Source organism: Mastigoproctus giganteus, chromosome 13 (assembly GCF_048544385.1).
Source record: "Mastigoproctus giganteus isolate SK-2022 chromosome 13, ASM4854438v1, whole genome shotgun sequence".
Taxonomy (NCBI): domain Eukaryota; kingdom Metazoa; phylum Arthropoda; class Arachnida; order Uropygi; family Thelyphonidae; genus Mastigoproctus; species Mastigoproctus giganteus.
This window is the reverse complement of record NC_143587.1, coordinates 97,324,383-97,352,131: the sequence shown is the minus strand read 5'-3', so window position 1 is coordinate 97,352,131 and position 27,749 is coordinate 97,324,383. Positions and strand designations below refer to the sequence as shown.

At 38.7% G+C, this 27,749-nt stretch overlaps 1 protein-coding gene and 1 long non-coding RNA gene across 2 annotated transcripts in view; one reads left to right on the top strand and one right to left on the bottom strand.

Annotated features, from left to right (window-relative positions):
* Positions 1-27,749, bottom strand: part of LOC150076278 (uncharacterized) — an 84,857-nt gene that overhangs the window by 42,081 nt on the left and 15,027 nt on the right. The gene's annotated exons all lie outside the window — the stretch shown is intronic.
* LOC150076277 (uncharacterized) overlaps positions 779-27,749 on the top strand; it is a 44,108-nt gene continuing 17,137 nt past the window's right edge. Inside the window, exons 1-3 of the mRNA XM_090387303.1 lie at positions 779-869; positions 1,816-3,255; positions 7,206-7,370. Of these exons, the coding sequence (XP_090243429.1) occupies positions 779-869; positions 1,816-3,255; positions 7,206-7,370 (1,696 nt within the window). The remainder of the gene's footprint in view (positions 870-1,815; positions 3,256-7,205; positions 7,371-27,749) is intronic.

Here is a 27,749-nt window from a genome sequence, read left to right as displayed (position 1 = left end):
AAGGTTTTAAGCGCATAAGCGACTTAAACCATATTGCGTCACATACATATAATATGTCTGTAAATTGCTTGTGTTGTGTGGTCGATTTGCTTACAACACCATGCTGCCTTCTCCTGAGACCGTCTAACTCAGCCATGTTGTGAAAAGGACCCATGAAACTTCCTCACATCGGGATTCCAACTCAAGTCTTTTCCACTCGGTTTGGGGACGACGGCGATTCTGACAGTTTGACTAAATTCAAAGGTCAACTAGACAGCTACCTGTGTGAGGAGGGAAGCACATAATTTGTATTTCTTTATCTACTTGATTTTTTTTACATTGCAGAAAAAGTCTATGGCTTCCTTGCGCTACATGGCGAATACTATTACTGTAACTGTACTACAAGAGAGATATAACATAGTAATTAATAATGCAAGCAATGCATTTTGGATTACGCACTGCTCTCAGTGAAACTAATTACAGCACGCTTGTTTATACACAATTTTGGGATGCAACATTATACGTTTGTTTATTTAATTATAATTTTCATTTGTAGAGTGCTCCAGAAAATCAGGAAAGGAAATCCGCCATCACTGGTTCAAAATCAGCAAGCCGCTTTTGACATTAAAAGTCCTACTTTTCTTGTGGTTTGGAGGTGAGGTTATTCATATTCCAGATTAAGAAAATCATTGTTAATATTATAATGATAATGATAGTCAAATTACAAGAAAAATTACGGCAATTAAGAATTTAAAAAGGATGTAGCAATATATCCTTTGGGAGATGAAAATAAGAAAAAATGTATATACCTATTTACAAAATAAGCTTTACAAAAACCAGCTGTTTAAAACTGAACGCACTTGTTCGAAAAATACGAAATCTTAAGACAGGTATTTTGATCAACTCTCTCATAAATATATATTTTCATACATCCTTTTTTGTTTCTTTGTCATATGATTTCTTTGTAGGTTTTCAAACAATCACAGTCCACGACCGGATTTAACGGGGGGGGGAGGTAATTGCTCTCGAACCCCAAGATCATGAGGAGGTGTCCTATACCAACGGTAATCCTATTGGCCCATGGCATATTTTTTCTGATTTCCAAAAATGTGTCCCAGGAATTTAACTATCTAAATCTGGTTTGAAAACTTCTAGCTTTCTGTACTCTGTTTGTGTACCACAGAGTTCTGTGATACACAAACAGAGTACACAATGCGATGGGGGGGAAACTCCTAGAGCTGTTTTACAGCTAACACTTTACCTAAATCTGGCATTGTTACTATTGAACTCTGAAATTGATTTATGAATCTCCTGAACTCAATCAACCTTCTGATTCCATGCAAGAATCTTCGTTTGAAAGATTCCTTCAGCCCAATATAGCGTTCTGTATTGAGCATGATAGATACGCAACACCAAATAGGACTATTCTGGATGCAAACCTGTATAACCTCCACTTCTCATCTCTCCACTTATTTCGAACTAGCCTGATTAATGCCATCAAAGATCTGTAGCTGCACCTCTAAATTTTAGCGACATAAATAAGCAAGAAATTATTTATTTATTTTCTGGATGTTACTTCTGTTGTGAGGAAGGGCTCTGCCATTCCTACAGTTACTCTTTTGTGCACGCCTTGAATATTACACTAGTATTCCGATTTGAAGTATTACTACTTGTTGATTTGAAGTACCACGGATTAATAATGAATTCAAGTGATGTGTTTCGCTATTTATTTAATGATAAATTTCATAATGTTGTATTTCAGTATAATCCACTTTAAAATGTGAATTATCACATTTGTTATTTTACTTAAGTTGTGTTTTTTTTTTTTCTTTCCAGCGCACTTCTCCCTCATACCCTTCGTGATTGTGCACTTGAAACAGAAGGGACTCACCGTAGCAGAAACATCAAGCATCCTCACCTTCCTTCCAATCCCTCTCATTCTGACTCCTCCTCTAGTGGGTGCCATTGCCGACAAGATAGGTAGCTACAAGCCGGTGATATTATCCCTGATGGTGATATGCGCAGCCATAGCCAATGGAATTCATTACATCCCATCCATATCTCCTCCAATATGCAAACCTGCGCCTTCTAAAATACTCATCTCATCTGGATTAACTTCCCTGTTGATCTTAGAACGTAAAACATGTGTCCCACCAACCAATGAGAATTATAATATTCGCATACTGAAGTGTGTCGACTGTCCCGAAATACAAAAATGGAATAATGAAAGCTGGTCATTTGGAAGTGAAATTAGCGCCATCTGTGATATCGAGTCAAATGAAACCGATGGAACTGAGCTGGACGTAAACGTAACGATCGATAACTTGATTCCTTCTTCTGACCTGTGTATATATGGCATAACGACAACTCGCACGAATAACATCAGTGTCAATGACAGTAACTTGTTCCCTCAGCTAACAAATTATTCCTTCTCATGCGACTTAAATTATTCTACAAACTCAAGACCAACAGAAGATGACCCGTTAACGATGTGTTTACCAAACACAAAAGGGAAAGTAATTACATTCGCTCTGGCTTTCTTCCTCATTCTTGCCTTGTTTTCCTTTGTGAACACCTGCTTCCGTGTTCTAGATGTTGCTATCCTGCTTATGACAGCAACGTACAGGGGAGACTTTGGGAACCAAAGGATATTGGCCCAAATAGCAACAATGGCCTTTTCTCCCATTTCCGGCTATCTTGTTGATGTGTATAGTAGAAACTATGGTAGTCTAAATTACGCCCCTTCCTTCTATCTGTACAACTGCCTTCTCGCTCTCGCGTTCATCATGGTGATTTTCTTAAAACTTGACCATATGCCTCCTTCTAGAAACATGTCCCGTCATGCATTCCAGCTCCTTAAGGATCCAGAAGCAGTGTTGCTCTTCATTGCACTTTTATTCCTTGGAAGCTTCTGGGGATATTCAGAGAATTTTCTCGGTTGGTTCTTAGTAGACCTGAACAGCCCAAAGATTATAATAGGATTGACCAACACCATTTGTGCTGTGATTGCAATTCCTGCTATGCTGGTTTCTGGTTGGTGTATAAAAAAGTTTGGCCACGTCAACCTAGTGCTTATTGCCTTCTTCGTGTACGTTATTCGTTTTATAGGGGTTTCCTTTATTGTAAATCCCTGGTGGGTGTTAATCTACGAAGCTATGAAGCCTATGTGTTCACAATTCTTGTGGGTAATTATTGCGACGTACGCTGATTTGCTTGCACCCGAAGAGCTTATAGCTACGGTTCAGGGATTAATAGGAGGGATTCACTTTGGAGTTGGTGAGTATTGTATAAAAATAATTGTTTAATTTTAGAATACATTTGGAAATAAAGAAATGCTTGTCTTTCTTTGTTTGATATTGTCTAGTGTGGGATGATTAAGTATGTGATGCATTATATACACACCTACATACTTCGCGTTATTTTTTATGCTATTATTTATGTTAATCGCATATATCTGCTTTGAACAGCAATTATGTTGACTGTTAATAAGCCCTTGTGGGTAGCACAGTTGGTAGAATCGCCGTCCTGTCCGCACCGCGTGGAAAAGACTTGAGTCCAAATCCCGTCAATAAAGCGAGGAATTTTTATGGGCCCTTTCCACAACGTGGCTGAATTTGTCGGTCTCGGGATGGGTAGAATGGTTTTTTCTTCCAGAAACTCGGGTTTCTCGTATGGCAAACAGAAAATTGACCACAGAAAAACGCAAATAATAGACATATTATACTATGCAATATGGCCTAAGTAGTTAACGCGCCTCCACACCATACAATAACCGACTGTTAACAAAATTCCAGAATGGCTTCAATCAATTAGATAAATTTGAAGCAGAGGCACTGTTGACTGAATTCAGATAAAGAACAATAGCTGTGTGATCCTAGTCAATTATGAGAGGTGAAATAGTTTGCATAATCGACGGAACTTAAGCCCAGACCTTTTCTATGCGGTGTGGAGAGGACGATGATTATAACCATCTGCGGAGACCACCATTAAAAGTAACTTTCCAATGGAAGATACCATCAAAAGTAACTAGGTAACCAAAGAAAAAAGGCTCAGAAGACTCATCGGAAGTAATTACAGGAAGAACAATAATAACATACAAGAACTTCCAGCAACTCAAAAACTTGGGTCCCACGTGGAATCTCGTAATAACTATTAAAAACACCCACTTGGGCTCACGCAAAACTTCCGAAAACAATTGAACACATATTGCCACTGATATTAACAATCTGGCCTCCACAGTTAGAAACCTGCTGATAACCACTGATGTTTAAGAAACGCCTCGACTCCAGCTAGACTTGACCCACCATCATTCTCAGCTGAAAGTTGCTCCTGAATGTGAGAGGATATAGGCCCTAACAGGACAATTTCAAATTTTCAAACCCTTACATTTAAAAATAACTGGACTACAGCCTTAAGGAAGATACAGATATTCATCGTACGCCACACCATGTCACTGTAGTCTGGCACCACACTCTCAAAATGTGGCATCATAGTCAGCCTTAGGATCAAAAGCAAAAATATTTCAATGAAGTTAATTCTCATGCCACTGCCAGGAAAATATTGCAACGAATCAATATAGAGTTATAGAGAAATTCATCTGAGGCTTTGATGATTTTCTTTCAGAACGTTCAAAGTATTGGAAATAAGCTTCGTTCTCTTCAGAATTTCCTATTACTAGAGGATTTCAGCTTCTTGTCGTTTTCTGCTTTTCAAAGTTACCTCTGAAAAGCAGAAAACAAGTCTTGGTGGACGTGCAACCTACAATATAACCTCAAACGAGAAAATTCATAAACAAGGAGTAAGAGACCTTATCTGTTCTCACAATAGCGAACAAGGGCATTGCACCACCAAAAGCGAATCTCAGAACTTACAAGCCTTCAACGTCATGTATTCATATAAGCACGAATTATCTAAATTGGACTCTACCTCTCAGATTTCAAATTCACATTCTGGGTACAGGACGCGATAACAGAATTTTCATGCTGGATATAGTTTCATGCGTAGTTTCACTCCTAATCATAATTGCAGAGGACCTCGACATACCAACGCCTCGCCACAAGAAAGCCAGGAAGGAGTTGAGTTCCTGTTCTTCCTCGGCTTGACCACACTTCATACTCCACCCACAAGAGGAACACAAAACACACACTTAATCTTCCACAATGTGGATAGAACCTTACTTCGAAACGTCAATTTTTGTCAGTTCACTTACGATCATTCTCCTATCATCTCAAATATCCTTGGAAACTCTGGAGGCAACAAATAAACACAAAACAACTGAATCTGTTCGAAGATTGCTTTCTTCACAAAATTCTTAAAGCCGAATATAATCATAAGAAAGTTTAAATCAGTGAAATGGATGACAATTTCCTAATAGACTTCCTGATGAAACATAAAAACACATCTCACGAGTTTCTACCCTTTGGCCAAACGATCACAGGGAAAAATAAAGAGAGTTAACTGACAGAGATAGGGAAAATAGCGATGTAAAACTTATGCACTTGTTCCTTTTTTATATTTCGGCCAAAATATTGCATCGTAATATACACTGTGCTGCCACTTTATTAGGTACACCTACCTATTAGCGTGTTGAGCCTTCTTTAGCCTTCAAAACAGTCTGAATTCGTCTAGGCATGGATTGAATATGAAGCTGAAAACGTTGTGCAGGAATGGAGTACCATGTAGACATGAGTGTGTCACACAGTTCCTTGAGATTCGACGGAGGTGTAGGCCTGCAGCGAACAGCCCTTTCCAGCTCATCCCAAAGTTATGATTGAGATAGGATTGATCCTGGGGACTGAGCAGACCACTGCAGCAAAGAAAAGTCATTGTCGTGTTCCTGGAACCATTCCATAGTGATTCAGGCTTTGTGCACCGGCGCATTATCCTGCTGGAAGTAACCATCTGACTGAGGATAAACTGTCAACATGAACGGATGCCCTTGGTCAGCAACGATGTTTAGGTACGATGTGGCATTCAGACTTGAATCTATGGGTATCAATGGACAACGTGTGCCAAGAAAACATTCCCCACACCATAACACTGTCCCCCCCACCACCTTGCACAGTAGTCGTCAGGGCGCCTCCGTAGCCAGGTGGGATGGAGCAGTGCGTAGCACACGCTTCTTGATTAGACCGGAGTTCGAGCCCGTCACCACCAAATACGGAGGATGCGGAAAGGTCAGGGAATGACCACCGCATATCCTGGAGCAATATGGCCTTAGTTGCTAATGCTCTTAAAAACCAAACAACAACAGTAGTCGTCAGACATGACGGGTCCATGGATTCATGTTGTTTTCGCCAAATTCTGAGCGTTCCATCAACATGATGCACCATGAACTTCGACTCTTCAGACCAAGCAACTGTTTTCCAATCCTCGATAGTCCAGTGCTGGTGTTGCTGTGCCCACAGGAGGCGTTCTCTCGTATTCTTCATTGATAACAAAGGTACACGATGTGGCTCTCGGCTGTTGTAACCCATTCGCGACAAAAAGTGCGATAGTGGTCCGTTGCGATATTTTGTTCTGTGACCAAAGTTGTATTCTTAAGTGATGTGCGACATTGTGGCCCATCTGTTTGTTTGCACAATTCTAGCCATCCTCCTCTGACCTCTCTCTCTCTCTCTTATCAACAAGCGATTTTCTTCCACAGGAGTGCCGTTGAGAGGATGTTTTCTGTTCGTTGAACCATTGTCGATACACCCATGAAACTGTGTTGCGTGAAAAGTTCAGGAGAACTGCCGTTTCAGAGATGCTTTGGCTAGCACGTCTTGCACCTACCACCATGCCACGTTCGAAGTGCGTTAGATCACTCCTTTTCCCCATTTTTGCTATAGTTTGTACGCTTAACTGATACTAGAAAGGTTGTTCTGCTGCATTTATATCCACAACTGTGGTCATGTGACTTGCAATGTTGTGGGACATACCATTTGTGTGCACAGCAGGGGTGTACAGCACAGTGTAAGTTCTTAAAGACATAATCGACACTATAACTGGGTGAATAAATTTACATTTGTCACATTTTAAATAAAATTACTAAAATCCTTATTGTAGTAACGTTTCAGTTACTTTTATATTTGCCCCGTCAAAGTTATGACGATGAGAATGTACAATGATTCTGATTAGCTTTATGTTTGACATAAAAACGAATGACACCACTGAACACAACACTGGTTAGAATCACTATACACTTTTATTGACTGCATTACATGTAATTCGTTTACTTCTTGCAGGTCGAGGTTCGGGTAGCTTCGTTGGAGGAAATCTAATGAGTAAATTTGGAGCACGAGTTGCTTTCTTTTCGTACGGAATAGCTGCAGGGGTCTGCGGTTTACTTTATGCTGGAGCGTACTATTTCTTACTTCCCTACTGTTTTGGAGTTCGCCATCGGGTATCAGGTGAGTTATTCAATGTCCAATAGTGTAGTTCCTTTACAGTAATGCACTGTCCTCCGACATATTGAGGCAACTCATCCCAAGGAAGTAATGGTAATTCCAGAGGTCACATGACTGGTAGATGCCAGTATCAGCTAAAAGTAGGATATAAATGCATGCGTACTCAATGATGACGGAACAGAATGGGCCGAGAAAAGGATCTAGATCCCTTCACAGGAGGAGAAATAACTTGTCACACATTGGACATCTTTATTCTTCAGATAGCGGAAAGAGTGGGACGCCCAAAATCATCTGTTGGAAACATACAATGGAAGACAGAAGGTCCCATTGAAAAAAAAATTCATCCTAAGCAAGGTAAAGAACCTAATAACCACAAGATTAAATAACTGAAACGAATAGTAAGAGGTAACGGAAAAAGGAACTCCCTAATGAGCTAATGGACTCGCAGTTGATGGAACTGGGATAAGCGAAGGACCACGAACCATCAGAAAAATGCATCATAGAATGGGTCATCATGGTAGCGCAACTGCTTGGAGGCCGAAGTTTGTCTCCCATCAATATTTCCGCTAATTGATGCAGGGAAATCTGCCTTTCCAACCCAAAAACCCACATCTGAATCTAGCTAGATACATTTGGGTTGATATGAAACCACAATTGAGAGCCCTAACAAGATGTCCTAGTTCAAGTATTTAGGGTTATACTGATGTCATTAAAGCCTATAGGGATCATAGTCAGCATTACAAAAATTCACTTTTTTTAACCCTATGTTTTATTTTGTTTTTTTCATTTAGTGTCACAATATGTGTTGGAGGACAGTTTATGTAAGTTTAATGATCCGTTTAATTACTTGTATGGAATTTTAAACATTTCTAGCGAATCAAGTTGCAGACTAGAAATTCTTGAAATTCCATTGACAAGATTCTTACTTCGCAGGAAGAAAGAAATCGCTGATCCAACTACCACAGAGTAGTTGGATTAGCGATTTTACAATTATGCAGCAAGCATTTCATAACTCCATAAAATGGTTGCTACAGCCTGCGATGCTCTAGTAAGATTTTTAAAGTTCTATTTATAAACATATATTATGTATTGTGCCCAACAAAAATTAAATAAAGAGCTGGACTGGAAAATGTTTTTTAAATATTTCCAACATTTCATTCTTCGGGTTCCCATTCTTCTAATATTTGCTTCAATTTAAAATTGTTCCTTTAATTTAATTAATTTTTAAAAAAATTTATTAAAATCAGTTATTTGTTTTATTTGAGATCACGTTAATTCAATGCAAGACAATTCGTTGGTGGCTACGACAATTTGGGGAGGATGACGATGCGGTGAATCTCTGGCAGAATTCGTTGTATGACAAAGAAAACCGAAAATTTTTAACACGTCGGATCACTAAATTCCATAAATGGTGAATTTAGTATCCAAGAGAACCTTGTTGGCACTTTACTTTAACTTCTGTAACTTTTTGTTTTTAGGATATACACATGACGGCTAATGCGCATCTTCTGATGTTCGATTTGCAACCCACGTTATAGTTTTTATTGAAAGGTGTTGGAATTGGAGTCAGAGACCCCTACATAGAAAAGCTCTCTGGTCAATGAGGCGTTTTCACCAGATCCCGTGTCGATGGATAAAAAATATATTCTTTTCTTTTTTCTAAATTTCTGCATCCTCCTTTCAAAGTAGCTAAAGATTTGTCTTGGTTCCTAAACCTTTTACTTCATTGAGTTTGTTAATTTCTAATTTCTGTGTGATACCTGAACTGTCGTGCATACATCAAATTGTCGTAGCCACCAATGGTCTTTCACCAAATATTCTCGTATACCGAACTGTCATGAACTGAATTGTCGCATACACCGAACTGTCATTCATTGAACTATCGCATACAGCGAATTGTCATACAACGAACTGCAATTGATGGATCCGTTTTACTTTAACGCACATTTAAAAATGATATTAAGCAGAACATTAATTAATTAAATCAGAAAAATAGTTTGAACTCTGCGTTTCTAAATTTACGTTAAGAAATTTGCAGTTCTTTTTTTTTTTTTTTTTTTTTTTATGTGAACCCCAAACACGAGAGGTATTAGAACCTATAGTACTTAGTACCGTGCTTGGGTTGGAGGTTGAGAAGACGAAAGAAGATATTTGTTGACATTGGACTTGAACTTCTGTAGATTGTAATTTTCAGGAAATATGTATGAAGGGAGGTTGTTCCAGAAAACGGCAGTTGAATGAATAAACGAGGAAGATGAAAAGTTGGTTCTGTGGGTTTGAAGTTGGACAGTAAATGGATGTTGGCTGGTGGCGGCACGTGTTCGGACTGTTTTGAAAGAGAGAGCGGGAATTATAGAAGCCAATTCAGAAGAACAGTGCCCATGGAAATATCTGTAGAAGAGGCATGCAGCAGAAACAGTACGTCTATGAGAAAGCAAGTGGAGAGACTCTGTTAGAGATGAATCATTAATTAACCTAACTGCCCTCTTCTGAATGGAATCAAGAAGCCTGAGAGAGGTTTTGGGGGCACCACCCCAGATGTGGGAACAATATTCCATGGCAGGGCGGATTTGCGATTTATACAGAGTGAGCAGCTGTTTGGAAGAAAAGTAACGCCGAGAGCGAAAGAGAAAACCAAGTTTTTTAGATGCAGAGGAAGCAATATTTGTAATGTGCTTGTGCCAAGAGAGATTAGAAGTCAGGGTAATTCCCAAAAGAGATATATCCTTTTGCCTAGAAATTGGAGTGTCACTAAAGATAAGCATAGGAGCAGAAGAATCCTTTTTGCGAGATATAAGACAAGACTGAGTTTTAGAAGGGTTGAAATCAACTAAGTTGTCTTTGCCCCACTGGAGAATTACCTGAAGATCGGCATTTAAGGAATTGGTAGCAGATTTTCGAGAAGTTGAAGCTGATTGAGCAGGACAAGATTTCTCAAAACGGAAAGTTGAATGCAATGTGCTATCATCGGCAAAACTACGGATAGGATTTCCAGTCAATGGAAGAAGGTCATTGATATACAAGAGGAAAAGAGTGGGGGAAAGAACTGAACCTTGGGGGACACCGGCATTAGTGGAGAAGTTAGAAGACAGAGAGCCATCTACCATCACCCTCAGTGAGCGATCAGAGAGAAAACTGGATAACCAATTACTAAAAACAGTTGGCAAACCATAAGATGGAAGCTTGTTTAGAAGACCTTTATGCCAAACACGATCGAAAGCCTTTGAGATGTCAAGAGCAACTACTTGGGCTTCACCGAACCTTTCCATTGAAGTAGTCCATAAATGGGAAACATAAGCCAGAATATCACCAGTGGATCGACACTGACGGAATCCATACTGGCGATCGTTGATCAGACGGAAGGTTTCTAGGTAGTTTAAGAGATGGCGGTTAATTGATTTCTCCATTACTTTAGAAAGAATAGAAGTAATTGCAATGGGACGATAATTGGATGGGAGGGATTTGTCACCCTTTTTAGGAACTGGCTGGATATGAGCAAATTTCCAAGCAGAAGGAAAAACACCTTTGGAATAAGAAAGTGAAAAATGGCGGCAAAGAATAGGAGTAAGTTCAGGAGCACAGGTTTTGAGAACAAGTGGAGAAATACCATCAGGACCTGGAGCTTTCTTAGCATCAAGATTCATCAAAATCCTTCTGATATCCTTTTGACGGAAGACCACAGGAGGCATTGAATGGACCGTGTTGGGAATGGTGGGAGGTGTTTTACCAAGATCATTAATACATGAGCTGGAAGAAAAATGGGATGCTAGCAGGTCAGCTTTATCCTTGGCTGAAGTGACAACAGAACCATCTGGTTTGGACAGAGGTGGGAGCAGAGATGGGCAAAAGTTGCGGCCAATAGCTTTGGCAAGAGACCAGAATGCTCGGCTACCATTAGGGCAAGAAGCAAGTTTTCTACTCTTAGCCTGTTCAAACTCTAGTTTGGACTGATTAATAACTGCTTTACAATTGTTGCGAGCTTTGGTGTAGGCAGAAAATGAAACTGAAGAATTAGAAACAAGCCAATTACGATATGCAACATTCTTCTCTTGAACAGCCTTAGCACATTTATTGGAAAACCAAGGTTTAGATAAAGGACGAGATTTTAAAGTGGAGTGTGGGATAAAGGATTCCATTCCTGCAAGAATAATTTCACTGACACGATCTGAGCAAACGTTGACATCAGGAGTTTTGAAACAGTAATCCGACCAAGGAAAAGAAGAAAAGAAGTCTCGCAGGTCATCCCATTTTGCATTCTTGTAATGCCAAACAACACGAGGTTGGGAATAGCCATGAGATAAAGGTTCCATTGGAGAAGAGACAATCACCAAGTTGTGGTCTGAAGTGCCTAAAGGACCTCTCACTTCGACCGTGTACTTAGAAGGGTTGTTTGTGAGAAAAAGATCAAGCGTATTGGCTGTATGATTCGGATTGTCCGGTATTCTTGTAGGTAAATGAACAATCTGTGCTAGGTCATTAGTAATTGCAAAAGCCTCAGCATCTCGACCTGCTGGGTCGGTGTGACTAGAAAACGGAAGCCAGCTGGAGTTGTGAACATTAAAATCACCAAGGAAAATTACCTCACTGTTAGGAATGTTGGACTGGAGAAAGTCAAGTTGCAACGAGAGGAAGTCAAAGAGCTCCAAGTGATTAGTGGAGTTTGGGGAACGGTAGAGAAAACAGATGAATTTGACACAATGAGGTAGAGAGATTTTAAGCCAGAGAAGATCAAAGAGAGGAGATTCCAAATTGCCAAGTCTCTGACAGGGAATATCAGAACGGACATATGCACGAGTACCACCTTTGAGGCGAAAGGAATCATACAGCGAATAATTTGGGCATCTGAGATGAGCAGTAGTTGAATCAACCGATAACTGAGATTCTGTCAGAAAAAGTACATGGGGTTTGGCAGACTGCAAGTGGAAATGGACATCATTGAGATTAGAATTGAGACCACGTATATTTGTGAAATGAATTAGGAAATCCTTGGGAGGTTTAGATCTTTTCGCAGATAAGCTTGTTCTATTAGTTTGGCAATTCATGGTGTATTCAATAGTAAAAAAAAGTGGGTGGGACATGCTGTGTGAAGTAATGAAATTTTTGGATATGGCGTACATGTGGTAAGAATATACCCAGATCCTTGACATAACGTGGCCTCGACAATGCTCCCCGCATACACACTACTCGGACTCTCTCCAGTCACTATCTGGCAGAGTAGAGGTAGCAAGATTATACACTAGCTGATCCGGAAGCCTCCTAGAGAGTTACCAATAGGTTCGGTCCGGTGTACTAACTGGCGGCTGGCCTGCGAAAACCGTTTTAGAGCTGTACCCTCGAAATGTAAGGAATATTGGATCTCGCCACGATGTTCATCATAACCTCAAAAGTCATCAATCATACTGCATGATGGAAGAGATAGGGAAGGGTTGACCGGAACTTAGCTCTAGAGACTAAACATGGGTTCCACCACTTCAAGCGTCCAATAAGCAAAGTGGTGGTATTTCACCGGTTGATGAGAGTCATCTACCACCTAGTACTGCCTGGTAACATAGAGGGGCGGCATTCCTCCATGTGGTGTGGGCGCCACACCTCGACCCCTGCTTACGTTGGTTCACACCTGGGTGGTCACCCACCATGTGCTTATGCATGGAGGTTATACCCAGGATTACTAACAGTCCCACCATCGTGAAGGTGCAAGCAGAGGATTTGGCTGTCACAGACCGTCCGGACTTCGCCGAAATTGGGTCCACTTGACTTGAGTGTCACCCGAATATCAGTTCCATCAGCGTTTTAGACTCCCAGGTAGCAAGTACAGCTTGTCTGGCATATCTGAGAGAATGTCTGTGACAACCTCAAGGACCATAAATAATATCTAGACTCTATTAGATAAAACTCTACTGGTCAAAACAAGAAAATGAACCTGTTTTGAATACTTACATGTGTCGCGGCAAACTATGTAGGATTATACTTTTAGGATTATACCTAATGGAAATCTCGATTCGCTAGAGTAAGTTGACATGGTAGGTATAGCTGATGGTAGAATCCTGTTGTCCCTATAACTACAGTTTCTTTGCTATCTTAATTCATTCTATAATGGTGCTTTCTTATCTTATTGGCATTTGCCCATGTGAAATTTGAACCACTCTCATAACTCCTGTCCAAAAACATTTTGATCCAAATGTCCTTTGGTGGCTTGCGTAAAATTAACTTTCTATTAGAAATTAATTTTTTTTTTTTTTTTTTTTTTTTTTGATATTACAGAAAGAAGAGACGATCAGAAGCCAAAGAAAAATAAACCCGTTAAAAACCAGGAAAATACTGAATCAGATCAAGACCAAGTTTCAACATTTTCGACAAGAACGGAATCTCCACGATCAGAACTAAATACGAGAGATAACCTTTCCACCCTTTAAAAATAACTATGAATGAAGAGATAGTGACATATTTCACTCGTAGTTTGACAGCAAGAACTGGCAGGAATGTTATTTACGAAAGATTATTCCAAAAGTAATGCGCCACAATCTTTTACAAGCTACAGTATATTCATTCCACACAACTGCTACTTTTACCCGTCTTGATTTCAACTACGTGCAGTTCAGGCAGCTAAAATGGACTAAAAACATTAGTTTTAAACTATAAAATAATTTATTACAACGATACTTTATTTTTGTAATTTTTATATGTACAGGAAATACTTCTACGTTTCATTTTTATACCGTAATAAACGGTATGGCAAATTAAATTAAAATTAAATTATTAAAAGACCTTTCTTTTTCTTCTTTTTTTTTTGTTGTTTTCTTTCTCTCTCTCTCTCTCTCTCTCTCTCTCTCTCTCTCTCTCTCTCTCTCCATTTTATAAATACACAAGGACTCAGGTTTCCCAACGCGCTGAAAGGCATGTTCACTTGAGATCTCAATATTATATAAATTATAATATTATATTCTATGTTCACTACTTATATTAAGTTCATACTAACACACATTATAAGTTCACTATTTAATCGGATGATTATCCTACAGTTCTCAATACTTTTGATAGACCTATATGGGAAGTGAAGACAAACATTACACACACTTGTAAATAGAAATATGAGTAACATAAACAGAATGTGATTAATATACGATTTATTTCACTGTACGATAACTTGATAGCAAATATAAACAGAATATCTTCGGATATTTTTTATTTAAATTTCAACTTTATATCAATGATTTATGAAAAAGGGTTTACGGTTTTAGATCCTCCTTCTTGGACAAAATTCTGAAAAAAAAAACGGAAATATTTTTGTATAAATAATATCTAGACTCTATTAGATAAAACTCTACTGGTCAAAACAAGAAAATGAACCTGTTTTGAATACTTACATGTGTCGCGGCAAACTATGTAATTCAGGCACTTGATACGCCTGTTTTATTTTAGGCAAGTGGAAAATACGAATGATACATTAATTATTATATATTTAACCTAAGAATTCTTCCGGACTGCCAAAATTGATTCGGTAAAAATAAACAAAAAAAAAAAAAAAAGAAACAATGGAATAAAAAAAAATTATTTGTAACTGATATATTTCTGTGAAATATTTAAGTTACAAAGGTGCAATATTTGAGTGACGAGGTGCGTTCAAGTTATAACGTCTCCAAATTAATTTCTCACAAAATAATTGAAGTATATGCTCGGAACTCCTTTTAGACAAACAACCAATTAGTTCCGAATATTGTCGAAAGATGGCAGCACAATGCAGTATGTCACAGATTGTATACTGACATAATTGTATGACAGTATACTATGTTTGTTTTTTACTTTATACTATGTTTGTAATACTCAAAATGGCGTCCTTCACTCATGAAGAACCACGTGTTGTTATTCGATTTTTGGATCTCACCAGGAAAAATCCAACTGAAATCCATTGGTAAATGTCAGAAATGTGTCCTGTTGGCCTTATGGATGTAAAAATTGTTGGTAGTAAAGTCTGTTTAGTGTCAAACGGCACCAGGGGTTTCCCCCCCATCAACGCGTTGCTTTCACTGTAGATGTACCAGTTCGCTGGGAAGGCCAGAGATTTAAAAGTGTATGGATTTTGTATGAGTGTAGTGTTGTGTATCATTGTTCATCTGGCCATTTAGCCGCTGGACCCCTGCTGAGGCCCAACGTTGCCCACACTTTGCCCCGTGGAGGTAGACCAGGTACCCAGTAGTTTCAAATTTTTTTACTCTGGCAGGCCCTGCCACCTATTTTCCTGAGATTTCAGTGGCTAGAGCCTATGTTAAAAGAAGGGGGGGGAAGAGATAACGCTAGAGTTGGAAATGCCAAATGTGGCGAGTGCAGTTGGATCTTGTCATAATTAAATTTGAATGTGTAAGGCGTATACTAGTGCACAGACACAGCGCCCCACCAGAAGGAAAAGAGGGGTGGGGAGGAGATAGGAGGGCCGTCACCTCCCCCCACGCCGGGAAACTTGGAGTAAAAAGGGGCGCCAGCCTAGATTGCCAATGAGGCATATATGCAGCGTGGTGCCGCTTAGTCAGGTCAGTAGTCATTCCTGGGACCGCATCCCGTCCTTGACATCTACATGTCCAATCCTAATGGTGTCGTTCCTGGGAGAGCTAGGTCCCCTCCAAGAGGTGTAGTTGTACCAATCGCGTGTCAGACAGACATGGTTTATTTCGAGCCTAGTCCACATCCAGACAGTGGAACTGGTGAACCTCGGCAGTTGAGGTTTGGTAGGGGAATTGAGTTTGAAGTGTTTCCATTGGAGAAATCCAGTTCGGTGAAATAGTATCGAGTCAGGTACGTAAGTTTCGTGAAGGGTGGAAGTCTTTCGAGACGAAGCATGTGAATCAAGATGTCGAACCATTCGTTCCGGGGTCAACATCCGCCGGGTTGAGGAACTGGTTTTGGGTGAGAGAAGATGAAGTTGCCATTTATGTTAGATCCGTGCATACCATTCAGAATGAGCAAGGTGGTGGTCAGCTCGGTGGGTTCCTGCCTTGGAACCCACCGAGCTTTTTCAGAAACAGAAAAAACCTTTGAGAAGCAATGCTCACTCGAGATGCTGCAGTGAATGAATCTTTATTTTCCTCGATTGTCACGATGGATGAGACATGGGTTCCACTCTCCAATTCATAAACGAAACGTCATTCTGTCCAATGGAAGCACACTGATTCACCATCGCCAAAAAAGTTCCGTGTTGCTGCAAGTGTAGAGAAAATGCTGGTTGCTGTTTTCTCGGATATTGATGGAATAATCCTTACACGTTGTGTAGGAGGATAGACAGGAAACTCATATGAAGAAGGAAAAAGTACTTTCCAGGACTTCAAAAAAAAAAAAAAAAAAGGTCCACACAGACTGAATCACATTTTTCCATCAGAACAACTCTTCACGCCATCATTCTGGTAATGTGCGAATTTTTTTAAGGAAAAAACTGAGGCTATCCTCTATACTCGCTTGATCTTGCACCTAGTGACTTTTGGTTGTTTCCAACGACGAAGGATGCTCTTCGTGCCAGAAGATCTCCTAGCCGGCAAGCAGTTGCTTCTGCAAATTACCAGTGGGCCGAATATACCTCCAAAGAAAGCTTTGCCGCGGCCTTCACAGCTTGGAAGAAGATGTATAAAAATGTGTGCAGCTTCTAGGAGACTATGTTGAAAAGCCAGGCAACTGTCACCTCGGTATGTTTTGTACTTAATAAGAAATAAATTTGTAAACCTTATAACTTGAACGCACCTCGTATCTATTAAAGATATGAAATATATTCTCAAAGAAAAATAGTTAAAATAAAATTAATTATAAGAATACGGTTGTTACTTTGCACCTACCAGGGAGGATTAGTAAGTAAGACCTAAAGTAGAGGGGAAAAAAAGAATCATACAGGACTCCAGAATTTGGTAAGGAGATTAACGATTGTATAAATGTTTTGTGTGATTATGTTGAAAAATAAATGCTATATATGTCAGTTTTCTTCTTTGCTCTTTGTTTCCCCTTACTTTGAGACTTACTTATACATAATACCAATAAATCATCATAAAATCATCATGAAATAAATCATATACAATGCTTATGATGAATTTTTCTCCTACATGCTAATATTAATGATCCATTGCCAGGCATTTTATGTACGAGGGGGTATCAGAAAGTTCGTACTCTGACCTAAATAAAACATCAGTAGGAAGATACCATTTTTAATATAAATTGTCTAAATATTCAATAACCAACATGTGAAATTTTATTCCCGTAGGTGATCGTACACCAGAGATGGAGCACAGAATCTGAGGAAGGACACTATGGTTGACAAAGTGACGTATCGAGCATGATCAAGTTCCTGCATTTGCAGGACAAGAAAGTTCAGGAAATTGGTTAAGAAACGAAAGCTGTGTGTTGGCAGAATTGTCCATCCTATGACACTGTAAAAAAGTGGAAACCGGGGTTCCGGTGTGGTCGTACAAGTGTCTTTGACGAGCCAAGAGAAGGAAGGCCATCAACATCCATAGACAGTGAGATGAGTTGCAAAGGTTGAGCAGCTGATGCCGAGTGACAGATGTGTGACGACTCATTTCATCGCAACTGCAGCGGGAATTAGTTATGTGTCTGCCCACAGCATTTTACATGACCGTCTGCACATGTTTAAGGTCTCCGCACGATGGGTTCCAAGATTGCTGACGCCTTCGCAGAAGCAATGTCGAATGCAATATTCTCGCCAACTGTTGGATTTGTGTAATTCGGATGCTGAGAACTTTTTTGATTGGTTGGTGACAAATGACGAATGCTGGGTGTACCAGTATGATCCGGAGACTAAAGACATGTCAAAGCAGTAGAAGTACACCTCCTTCCCACCTCCCAAAAAGCAAAGAACACTCCATCTGCCAAGAAGGTGATGTTGTCCGTGTTTTTGGGACAGAAAAAGGGTTATGCTAATAGATTCCCTACCTCGTGGGTGCGGCTTCGAAGTACTGCAGCACCCACCCCATTCTCCTGCTTAGCACCATCAGACTTCTTGTTTCGAGAAATGAAGAAACCATTGCGTGGACGCTACTTTGATTCGTCTCAGGAGGTCATCAATAAAGTGGAATCGTAGTTTCAGGCAAAAAGTGCAGACTTCTATGAGCAAGGCATTAAACAACTGATCCATAGATGGGAGAAATGTGTTACTAAACATGGAGAGTACGTAGAAAAGGATTTTAAAGTTCCTGTGACGTTTCACCTTTCTAGGGCTATTATTTCTAGGTAAGGGTACGAACTTTTTGATACCCCCTCCCCTCGTTTTACCAAAAAAAGTATCAAGTTTTCCGTAGACCGAACTTGTTTTCTCCCATCAAAATGCTTTCAACTGTTGGATTTACCCCCACCCCCCCATCCCCAAGACCACCTTAGGCTATGGAAGATGCTCCGAGTAGCGCGTTATTCAGTGAGGTGTAGCACTTTATCAACTGCGAGTAATCATTCTTATATTTCCCCTTTTAGAAAATTTTCTGGTATCCTGAATTCCACAAAGAAGGAAACCTACACGAAACCCAAATATATTCGCTGCACCTTCCGAATTAAATCAAGCGACACGATAACTGCGCCATGTCGGGCTAACAGCTGAAACCGGAAAGGTATTTCCACACAGCTGTTTGATGTCCTCGTGGAGGAAGTCTTCGTAATGACAGCAGTTCGCTTCATTTAACTGTAAAAGGTCGTGAACGTGTTTTATTCTCAATATTTCTGTTGCACGGTCTCATCGTTCGTCGCAGGAAGAGTTTTTATCAAGAAAGGAAATGTAAGTGTTTCAATTTCTTTGGCTAACGCAGCGAACGTACGTATATATATTTCTTCGTAGACACCATGACAAAGGTGAGGGTGTATTGCCATGGGCTCGTTAGATTTTGTATGATTTTCACGAGCCCTGGTTAGTGAGTCTGCCTTTACATAGTAAGCCCACTGTCAACTGGTTAATAGCATATTTATAACCACCAAAAACTGATGCTAGGTTTTGTGATAATAATGGACCTTTTTTGCAGAACACCGAAGCAATTGCTATTGATATCTGATTAAATATTATGGTTTAATAGGTTTAATCTATTATAATTATCAAAACCGTTCTTGATTATACGTTTGTTCACGATATCGTCCTATAGTTTTGCATCCACAGAGATAAAGCATGCATCATTCAAAAAGTCTCAACCTGTATTCAATTTATGATACTAATCAGAATTTAATGAGTTAGTTTTAAAGTATGAAATCAATTAAATAGTGCATTTATGTAAATTATTAACTGATATTGTACGTTATAAGTACGAGGGTAACAGTTGAAGGGGGAATGGAATGGATGAATCAGTTTAGTGTGCGGTTTTTTGTTTTTTTTTTTACGTTAAAAACGTTTTTACTGGCGTTATTCCAAAAATTTTGTAACGAAAAACCGTCATGCGAAAAGCGTTACGAAAATTTATTCCAGTTTAATTTATCTTCTACTGGACCAAATTTAATGAAAGTTTGCACGGAGCTTCATCTTAGCTCTATACTAGAGGAAAAACGTTTAAACCTCTGAAAATTGCAGTAGATTTTCCAGGATAGTGGAAAATATGAACATGTGATCAAGGAAATTTTCTCACGTAATAAACGGATAATGTGGACTTATAGCATATCATTCGAAAGCTAAAGATGATTGAATGTCATTTTTTTTCCTTTACAATTAAACTCTGAGGCTGGAAAAGAGTTCTGCACATTTATGAAAACATTCTTCTACTTGAAAATGTCATCAGATCTTTCGATAAATACTACACGTAATGGAACAACTACAGATGGTGTATTTAGTCGTGAACTAAAATCTCTGCAGTGCAAAAATTATATATCCTACTTTAGTCATCGCAGACCAGTAGTTTCAGTAACCCACATGTAATTATTATTAATAAAATAAAAACATTGTTATATTATTATCCATGAATTTTATTAATATCTGAAAATTAAAACGTTTTTAAAGCTTGCCGATGACCCTTAAATGTAAAACACGTTAAATATGCTAGCGGCAGGACACATTATGTACCTGGTACAGAATTTTATTATTTTTTTTTACTCCAGCTATCATAGTGAAGGGTGTTTTCGATTAGATTATAGTTTTGGTGGGCAGGCAAAAAATTTAAATATATATATATATTAAAGCCACCCGAAAACGATCAATAAATTATTGATTTATTTAATTAATAATTTGATTACATAAATTATTAATAATTTAATTAATTATTAACAGTTAATTATTACTAGTTAATGAAATCCTAACTGGTACAGTAAACCGAATTAAATCTCTTAAACTAATTAAAAATAATCGCACTCACATAACAGTAAAAGTGAGTATTTGTTGTTTACATACGTTAAGGCATCAAGTTCTCAAATGTTTTTTCAACCTTCCTATAAAGGGATGAGCCATTCACATTTCCTCTCCCGCGGCTTATCAAAAAAAGTAGTTGAAATGATTAATATCGACACCCTCTCAATTTGAGAACCATTGCATTAAGGAGTCATTCAATAAACACAGATAAAACGTGTGAGCCATAGAATTCTGTAGCTAATGACGCCATTATTTTTCCTTGAACTAGTTTAAACATATGCTTAATAATGATACATCTGTCCTGTTCCATTAACCACATATAGGGATATGCTTATTCGTATGACTCAACTTCAAATGTAACTCCAGAGCTGTTCATCGCTACACCCATAATGCATTTCCTACATTTTTTTTAGACACTGTACTTTGGAGTATTGACATACAGCACATCGAGAAATAAAAGTGCCACGTTTAGCAGTTGATACATTCTCGCGCATTTAGTTTTCAACGCCATGGGGAACGCGAGAAATAATGTTGTCAAGTTTCATCAGAATCAGTATTCAAACAAGGCCTGTCCTATCGTGCATTGGAAATATGGATTAAACACTTCTGAATGAAAATAAATGATCGCGTTATTTTACTGTGACTACTGAAAACCGAAAGTATTGACTGAAGCCGAAAAAAAGGCAGGGAAAGGTTAAAGTAAACAAATATGAAAAAAAAAAAAAACTCTTTAATGAACTTCACTAAATCTGATTGTCTATTAAACTTGAAAAAGTTATATACACATATCTAGGTAGAACGTTTCACCATCCTTTCCAACCCTGTCAATGACGTGAGGAATTTTTGTGGGCTTTTTTTCAAAATATATAAATCGATCAAAGAAGATTCATAATTTACTGATCTTCAAAACATCAGTTGCTTGGCGCTTAGTACATACATACCCACAGGCTAGAACGTTATGAAAAAGAGCTGTACTCTGAAATAAAATACATTAAATGTTCTAGTATTTTATTTAGTGAAAAATAAATAATAAAATGAATAATAAAAATAGAAAATAAACATATAAAATAACGACCTATGAGTTTTCCTTTTCACATAGCTGACCTTCGAATTTCCAAAATTGTCAACCACAATTACCCACAGAGGTAATTTGTTTCAGTATTTGACAATTTAGACACAGTATTCCAAGTGGCTGAAGAAAAGTTCCTACAGTCTAGTCTAAATCTCCTCACATAATATGAATTTACGGTCCCTGGGTCTGGAACCATTTATAACTGAAAATGTCGCCTTATTCATTTTATCATCTCCTCTCAGAGCCTTACAGACCACAAACAGGACCCCTCCAAGCTCCATAGCCCACGTATTCGAGTTTTTACTCATATGGACGCCGTTTCGCAGATCTTACCAAGCGAGTTGCACATTTTTGGACCCTTTCAGGAGTCTCGATGTCTATGTTTAGGTGCAGTCTCCATATTTGAACATAGCGTTCCAAGTGCGGTGTTACAATAGCGTCTCTACAAGAAAAAATGTATGAAAAATCATCGAGAAGACACCATGGGCCTTCCTTGGTGCCTCTACTGCTTGAGAGGACCCCCAATTCTAACATTAGACTAATCTGAAGAGTACCCGTTAATCACGGCCGTCTGCCTCCTGCCTTGCCAGCGATCCCAATGTGTACCAGTTTATAGAGTAATCTCTCGTGAGGATCTGTGTCAAATGCCTTGCTATAATCCAATTAAACAATGCCCAAAATTATTTCCTACATAAAGCTCATTAGAAACTGGGTCAAAATAGCTGACCAGGTAGAATCGTCTTGAGGTCAAGTATATGGAGGAGTAGAAAAGCTTGAGTTTTGCTGTGTGCCGTATAGTGGCAATAAAAACTCTGACTAAAGCTCATTCGATGTCGGAAGTATAATCTCAGTACACTTGTTGAAGTTTAGATGACTCCTTGCTGATGTCTGACACGCTCAACAGGCTGGAGAGAGAGAGATCCTGGTTAGCCATTACTTTACTATTGTAAAAGTATTTTAACTGATAGGAATACATCAGAATGAGGCAATTACTCTGCCAGATCCTAAACGAACGAAAAATATAGTTTTTTTTTTTCAAAATGTTGGCTAAACACATCTGAATCTGGAAAATTCTGTCAAAATAGGTGAAAAAATTTGATCTTAATAACTTGACAAAAAGCACGAAGTGAATTATCACTGATGGAAAAAAATGTTACCACATCGCTCTAAAAATTAAGAAACCGTACGGTAAATTCCTTTATTTAACTCGTGTTTTAAACGATGGGTGCGTGGTTTATTCAGGATTTCATTTAAAATTCTATGAAACTTAAAAATTAGATTTATTCATAGAAATTAGATTTGAAATTCATCTTATTTAAAAGAATTCCTTCTCTCCTGGTCTTTCAAATAGTAATGTTTTCAACTGGCTCCTAGAGAAAATTCATAATGCTGTCCTTTGCATGCACGCACTACTGCATTTTTGAATTATTCTAGTGTTACTCTTCACTTTTCCTCTTATAAAAAATAACAACTCAATTTAAAATTTAAGCCTTCTTTATATTTGTTAGTGAAGTTTACGTTCTATATGGACATGACCTGGTCCAGTACAACAGTAACTCATTTTTCATACTGTTTACATAGAAAGGAACTGGGAGTTGTTTCATTTTTACCTAAATATAATAGTATACTGCAATCTTTTTAATTCTTTCTTTCTCTTGTTTTTTTCTCGTCAAATTAAAAATCTGCTCGGTCCAGGGGCTTTTCAAACATATCGGTAAATCAATGAATAACTTTATTCATTATTCTGGCATTTTTATGATTATATTTACCGATGTAAGAAGCGTTTAATTAAAATCGAATTATTTCCTCAGTTGGATGCATGGCTGATGCGCAATCATTGTTCGATACAGTCTTTTGGCTTCCATTAATGTCAACGTAGATTATACACTGAGCGGCCACTGTATTAGATACGCCTACCTAATAGTGAGTGTGAGTATGCCCCTTTATCCCACAGAACAGTCTCAAATCGTCGTGCCATAGACTGACTCAACGAGGTATCCAAAGCGTATCACAGAGATACGCTTTGGACCTCGAAGATGTTGATTCAATTTCCTTCCACAGTTTTGCAAATTGGATGGTTACGATCTTTAGTCCGTACAGGCCGTTACACGTCATCCAACTAACATGCAATTGGAAAGAAGTGTGGTGACTGGTGAGGCCAGTAGATTGATTTTACTGCCATGTCATTTCACTGTGACCTTGTGACATGGCTAGAATTGAAAAGAATTCTGGCCATGTCACAATGCATGGCCAGAATTATCCTGTTGAATGAATCCATTTGCAGATGGATGCATTGCAGCTGTGAAGAGATGGGCCTGGTACCTCTATGGTACCCAATAGTCGGAAACAATTTCTAGATAACCTGTGGCATCCAAATTATACTTTACTGGTATCAAGGGGACCAATGCGCCAAGAAAACTCTTCTCTCGCTATTGCACTGCCAGCATGCATTATTCACGCAGAGAGGAACGGGCCCATGGACTCATGTTGTTTTCCATAATGTGATCTTCCATTAAGCATGAAATATCAGGAACTAGGATTCGTCAGTCCAGGCAATGTTCTTTCAATCCTCCAATGGTGGCATTCCTACTCTCACTATAATCGCCCCTTGTTTTTGCTGACTGGAGCAGAACCCGGATCGGTTGTCAACTGCGATTCTCCATTCATGACAAGGTACGACGAATTGTGCATTGTGAACTTCCTCTCAGTTACCACCGTTGTATCTAGTTGTTTGCGTTTCTGTTACTCTGCACAATCAGCAGCCTTCTTTGGCCTCTCTCATCAACTAGCTATTCCCGATAGCAAAATTGCCGTTGATCGGATGTCATTTGGTCATTGGACCAATCGCGATACACCTGAGACACAGCGGTACGTGAAAAGGATTTGCACTTTCCGAAATACCATGGCACTGACTACCAAGCTACGTTCAAAATCACTTAAATCTTTCGTCTTGCCCATTTTCGCAATGAACTGAACACATGCAGCGTCCTTACATGTCTGCCCACCTGCATTTATGTCGCACGGCGAACACGTGATGAAAAGGGGGTGAACCTAATAAAGTGGCCACCCAGCGTAATTCTCAATCTTGTCCCTATTGTCAACAACACATTAACCATACGTATGTGTTTTTTGTATTATTATTAATGCGGTTATACTACAATATAATTAGTTAATTTTAAACAAAAAGGAGGAATTATCTCTTGTAGAACACTTCTGTGCTGATACCCTCCATTGTTTAATTGACTATGCAAATAATTTACATGGATTCTTCACACTCGTAGGCAAAATCAGGGATCCAATGCACCAGGGAATCGGAGGCCTGCGCACCCCAAAATACATCGAATCACCGACCCAAATCTTTGAGTGAGAGAAGACAACAAGTCCATATTTAAACACAAATGCTAAAAAAACTTTTAAAAAATTAAAATTAAAAGAATTTCGTAACTTTCCTTTGAAACATTAAGAAATTAATTGTTGGTGTGAGGAGCCCATGGAAATTATTTGCAGAGTTAATTCAACAACGGAAAGTATCAGCACAGAAGTGTTCTACAGGACATCATAGAGTTATTCCTCCTTTTCTTAACTAATTGATATATAACGTAGAACATATTGAGCCATTGCAGTTCTGGCATCTATTAATTATATTAATTACAATACAATAAAAAATTCAGCTTGTTAACTCAGACGTGCTTCATTAAGTTAACACGAATTAGATTACACATCAGAAATATAAATACTACAAGAGCTAACAGCATTTTAATGAACTTTATTTATAATCCGGATAAGATAACTTTATATAATCCATAAATTAAAATGAATTCTATGATACACAAAACTTTTAATATAAAAATATATATTTCGTTATTTTAATTGCCTCACTGTAATTGTTAACCCTTAGCATTCAGATGCCATGAAGGTATATGTGTGTGTGTTTTTCTCCATAATAAAGATTATATTTATTTATTTATTTATAATATATAAATATATAATACACATATATAATACATAAACATAAATCAATTTATAAATAAATATCTCTGAGTAGCTAATATTAAAACAGTTCAATTGTTGTTCTTTCTCTTAAATTTCTAGTTAACAAAAACGAACACACACTGTTCAAAATATTATAAACCGTTATTCAATATCAAGAAGGGACTTCCTTCTTGATATTGAAAGGAAAGGGATTTCCTTCTTGATATCAATATCAAGAAGGAAATTTTTTTGCTCAAATTCAGCTTACACATCATGGCATGGATTCGTTAGGTGTCTGAAAGTGTCTAGCTCCAGATTTGACCATTGTTTCGTCAGGATATTGTCAGGTAAGGGTAGATGGTGGAAACTTTGGGAATGTTACTCGAACCATTCGGATACATTTTTTGCATGGCGGACAGTTGCATTATCTTCTTGGAAGAACCCATCACTATCCGGATAAAAATGAAACATTGCTGGGTCAAGTAGTTCCGATATGACAGAAAGATATCCATTGGAAGACATGACCTTCTAACGGTACGAAAGAACCAACAGAACGGACGCACAATTTGCTTCAAATTCCTGCTGTCTCATTCTTGGAGTATCGACTTTTTTCCACATTTCTTCCTTTTAGAACTCCATTCTCCTTTCGTCTTCCACTCATTGTATACTTTTGAAATGGTTTCTTTCGACATACAAGCGACTTCCTTTGTTTTCTCAGTTGTTTATCCTGCTAAACATGTCCCAACAATATCACTTTTCTGAAACTCGGAAAGATCACCTGTCTTCTCCATGACATGATCGACAAAGAGACCCAGGAAAACTCATAGTATTTAACCGATAACTAGGAACTGGTGATTGTGGCATGTGACAATTTGCATTTTCATACAGTACGTTTAATGATCTCTTGACACTAATTGCAAAAGGTTTCTAATTTTTTGGCCACTGAGTATATATATTCTGTTCATCATGAAGCTATCCAAATGATGATAAAAACCGTATTCCCAATATACTTTTGGATAAAAGCAGTATTCACTGATAATTGTTTAGTACACTGCTCGACAAAATTAACAGAACACGTAGAAAACGTGGTGTAACTCGTAATATACGTCCTGTTCTCTGATTAGCCACTTGTTCGACTAACAGATTCTAGACGTTATTTCATCTGGAGACAACAAAGAATGCGGTACCATTCCTCCAACATCAGAGAAAGGGATACTTACGATGGAGGTGGGATTCTCGTGTGGAGGAAATAATGATCATCAGCCGCACCCCCCTCTTCATGTTTTGATAGGGGTACCGTAACTGCGCAGAGGTACGGAGAACAGATCTTTGAACCCTATGTGCGACTTTTTAGAGGTTCAGTTGGCCCAGATTTTCTTTTCATGCACTACAACGCCACTGCATATAGAGCTGAAGTGGTTATGGCATATCTTGAAACTGAAGGTATCCAACAACTGCCGTGGCCAGCACGATCAGCAGACTTAGAGCCACAGTGGGTAGCGCAGCTGGTAGGATCGCTGTCCACCCCGGGTTGAAAAGACTTGAGTTCGAGTCCCGTCGATGACGTGAGGAATTTTTATGGTTCTTTTTCACAACGTGGCTGCTTTAGTCGGACTCAGGCGAGGGCAGCATGGTTTTTTTCTCCCGGCAACTCGGGTTTTCGCCCAGCAAACAGAAAATCGACCTTAGAACACACGTAATTTACAGACAATATACACGGATCAACGTGGCTTTAGTCTCGCGATTCTTCTAAAAATACAAGAGCAACCAGACTTAAATCTGATCGAACACGTGTGGGACACCCTTGGGCGTCGCATTGCACCCGACAGCCACCTCCTCGGTCAGCTAAGGTCTGTGCTAATGAAAGAATGGGATTTGTTGCCACAAAATCTTATAGACATCCTTATATCGAGCATGGTACACCGTTCTCAGACCTGTTTAGCCGTTGGTGGGGATCATACGCCGTACTGATGTCAGGTGACCATATTTTCAAACATGTTGTATCTGCTGTAATGCGACCCTTTTGTAAATTTGTATA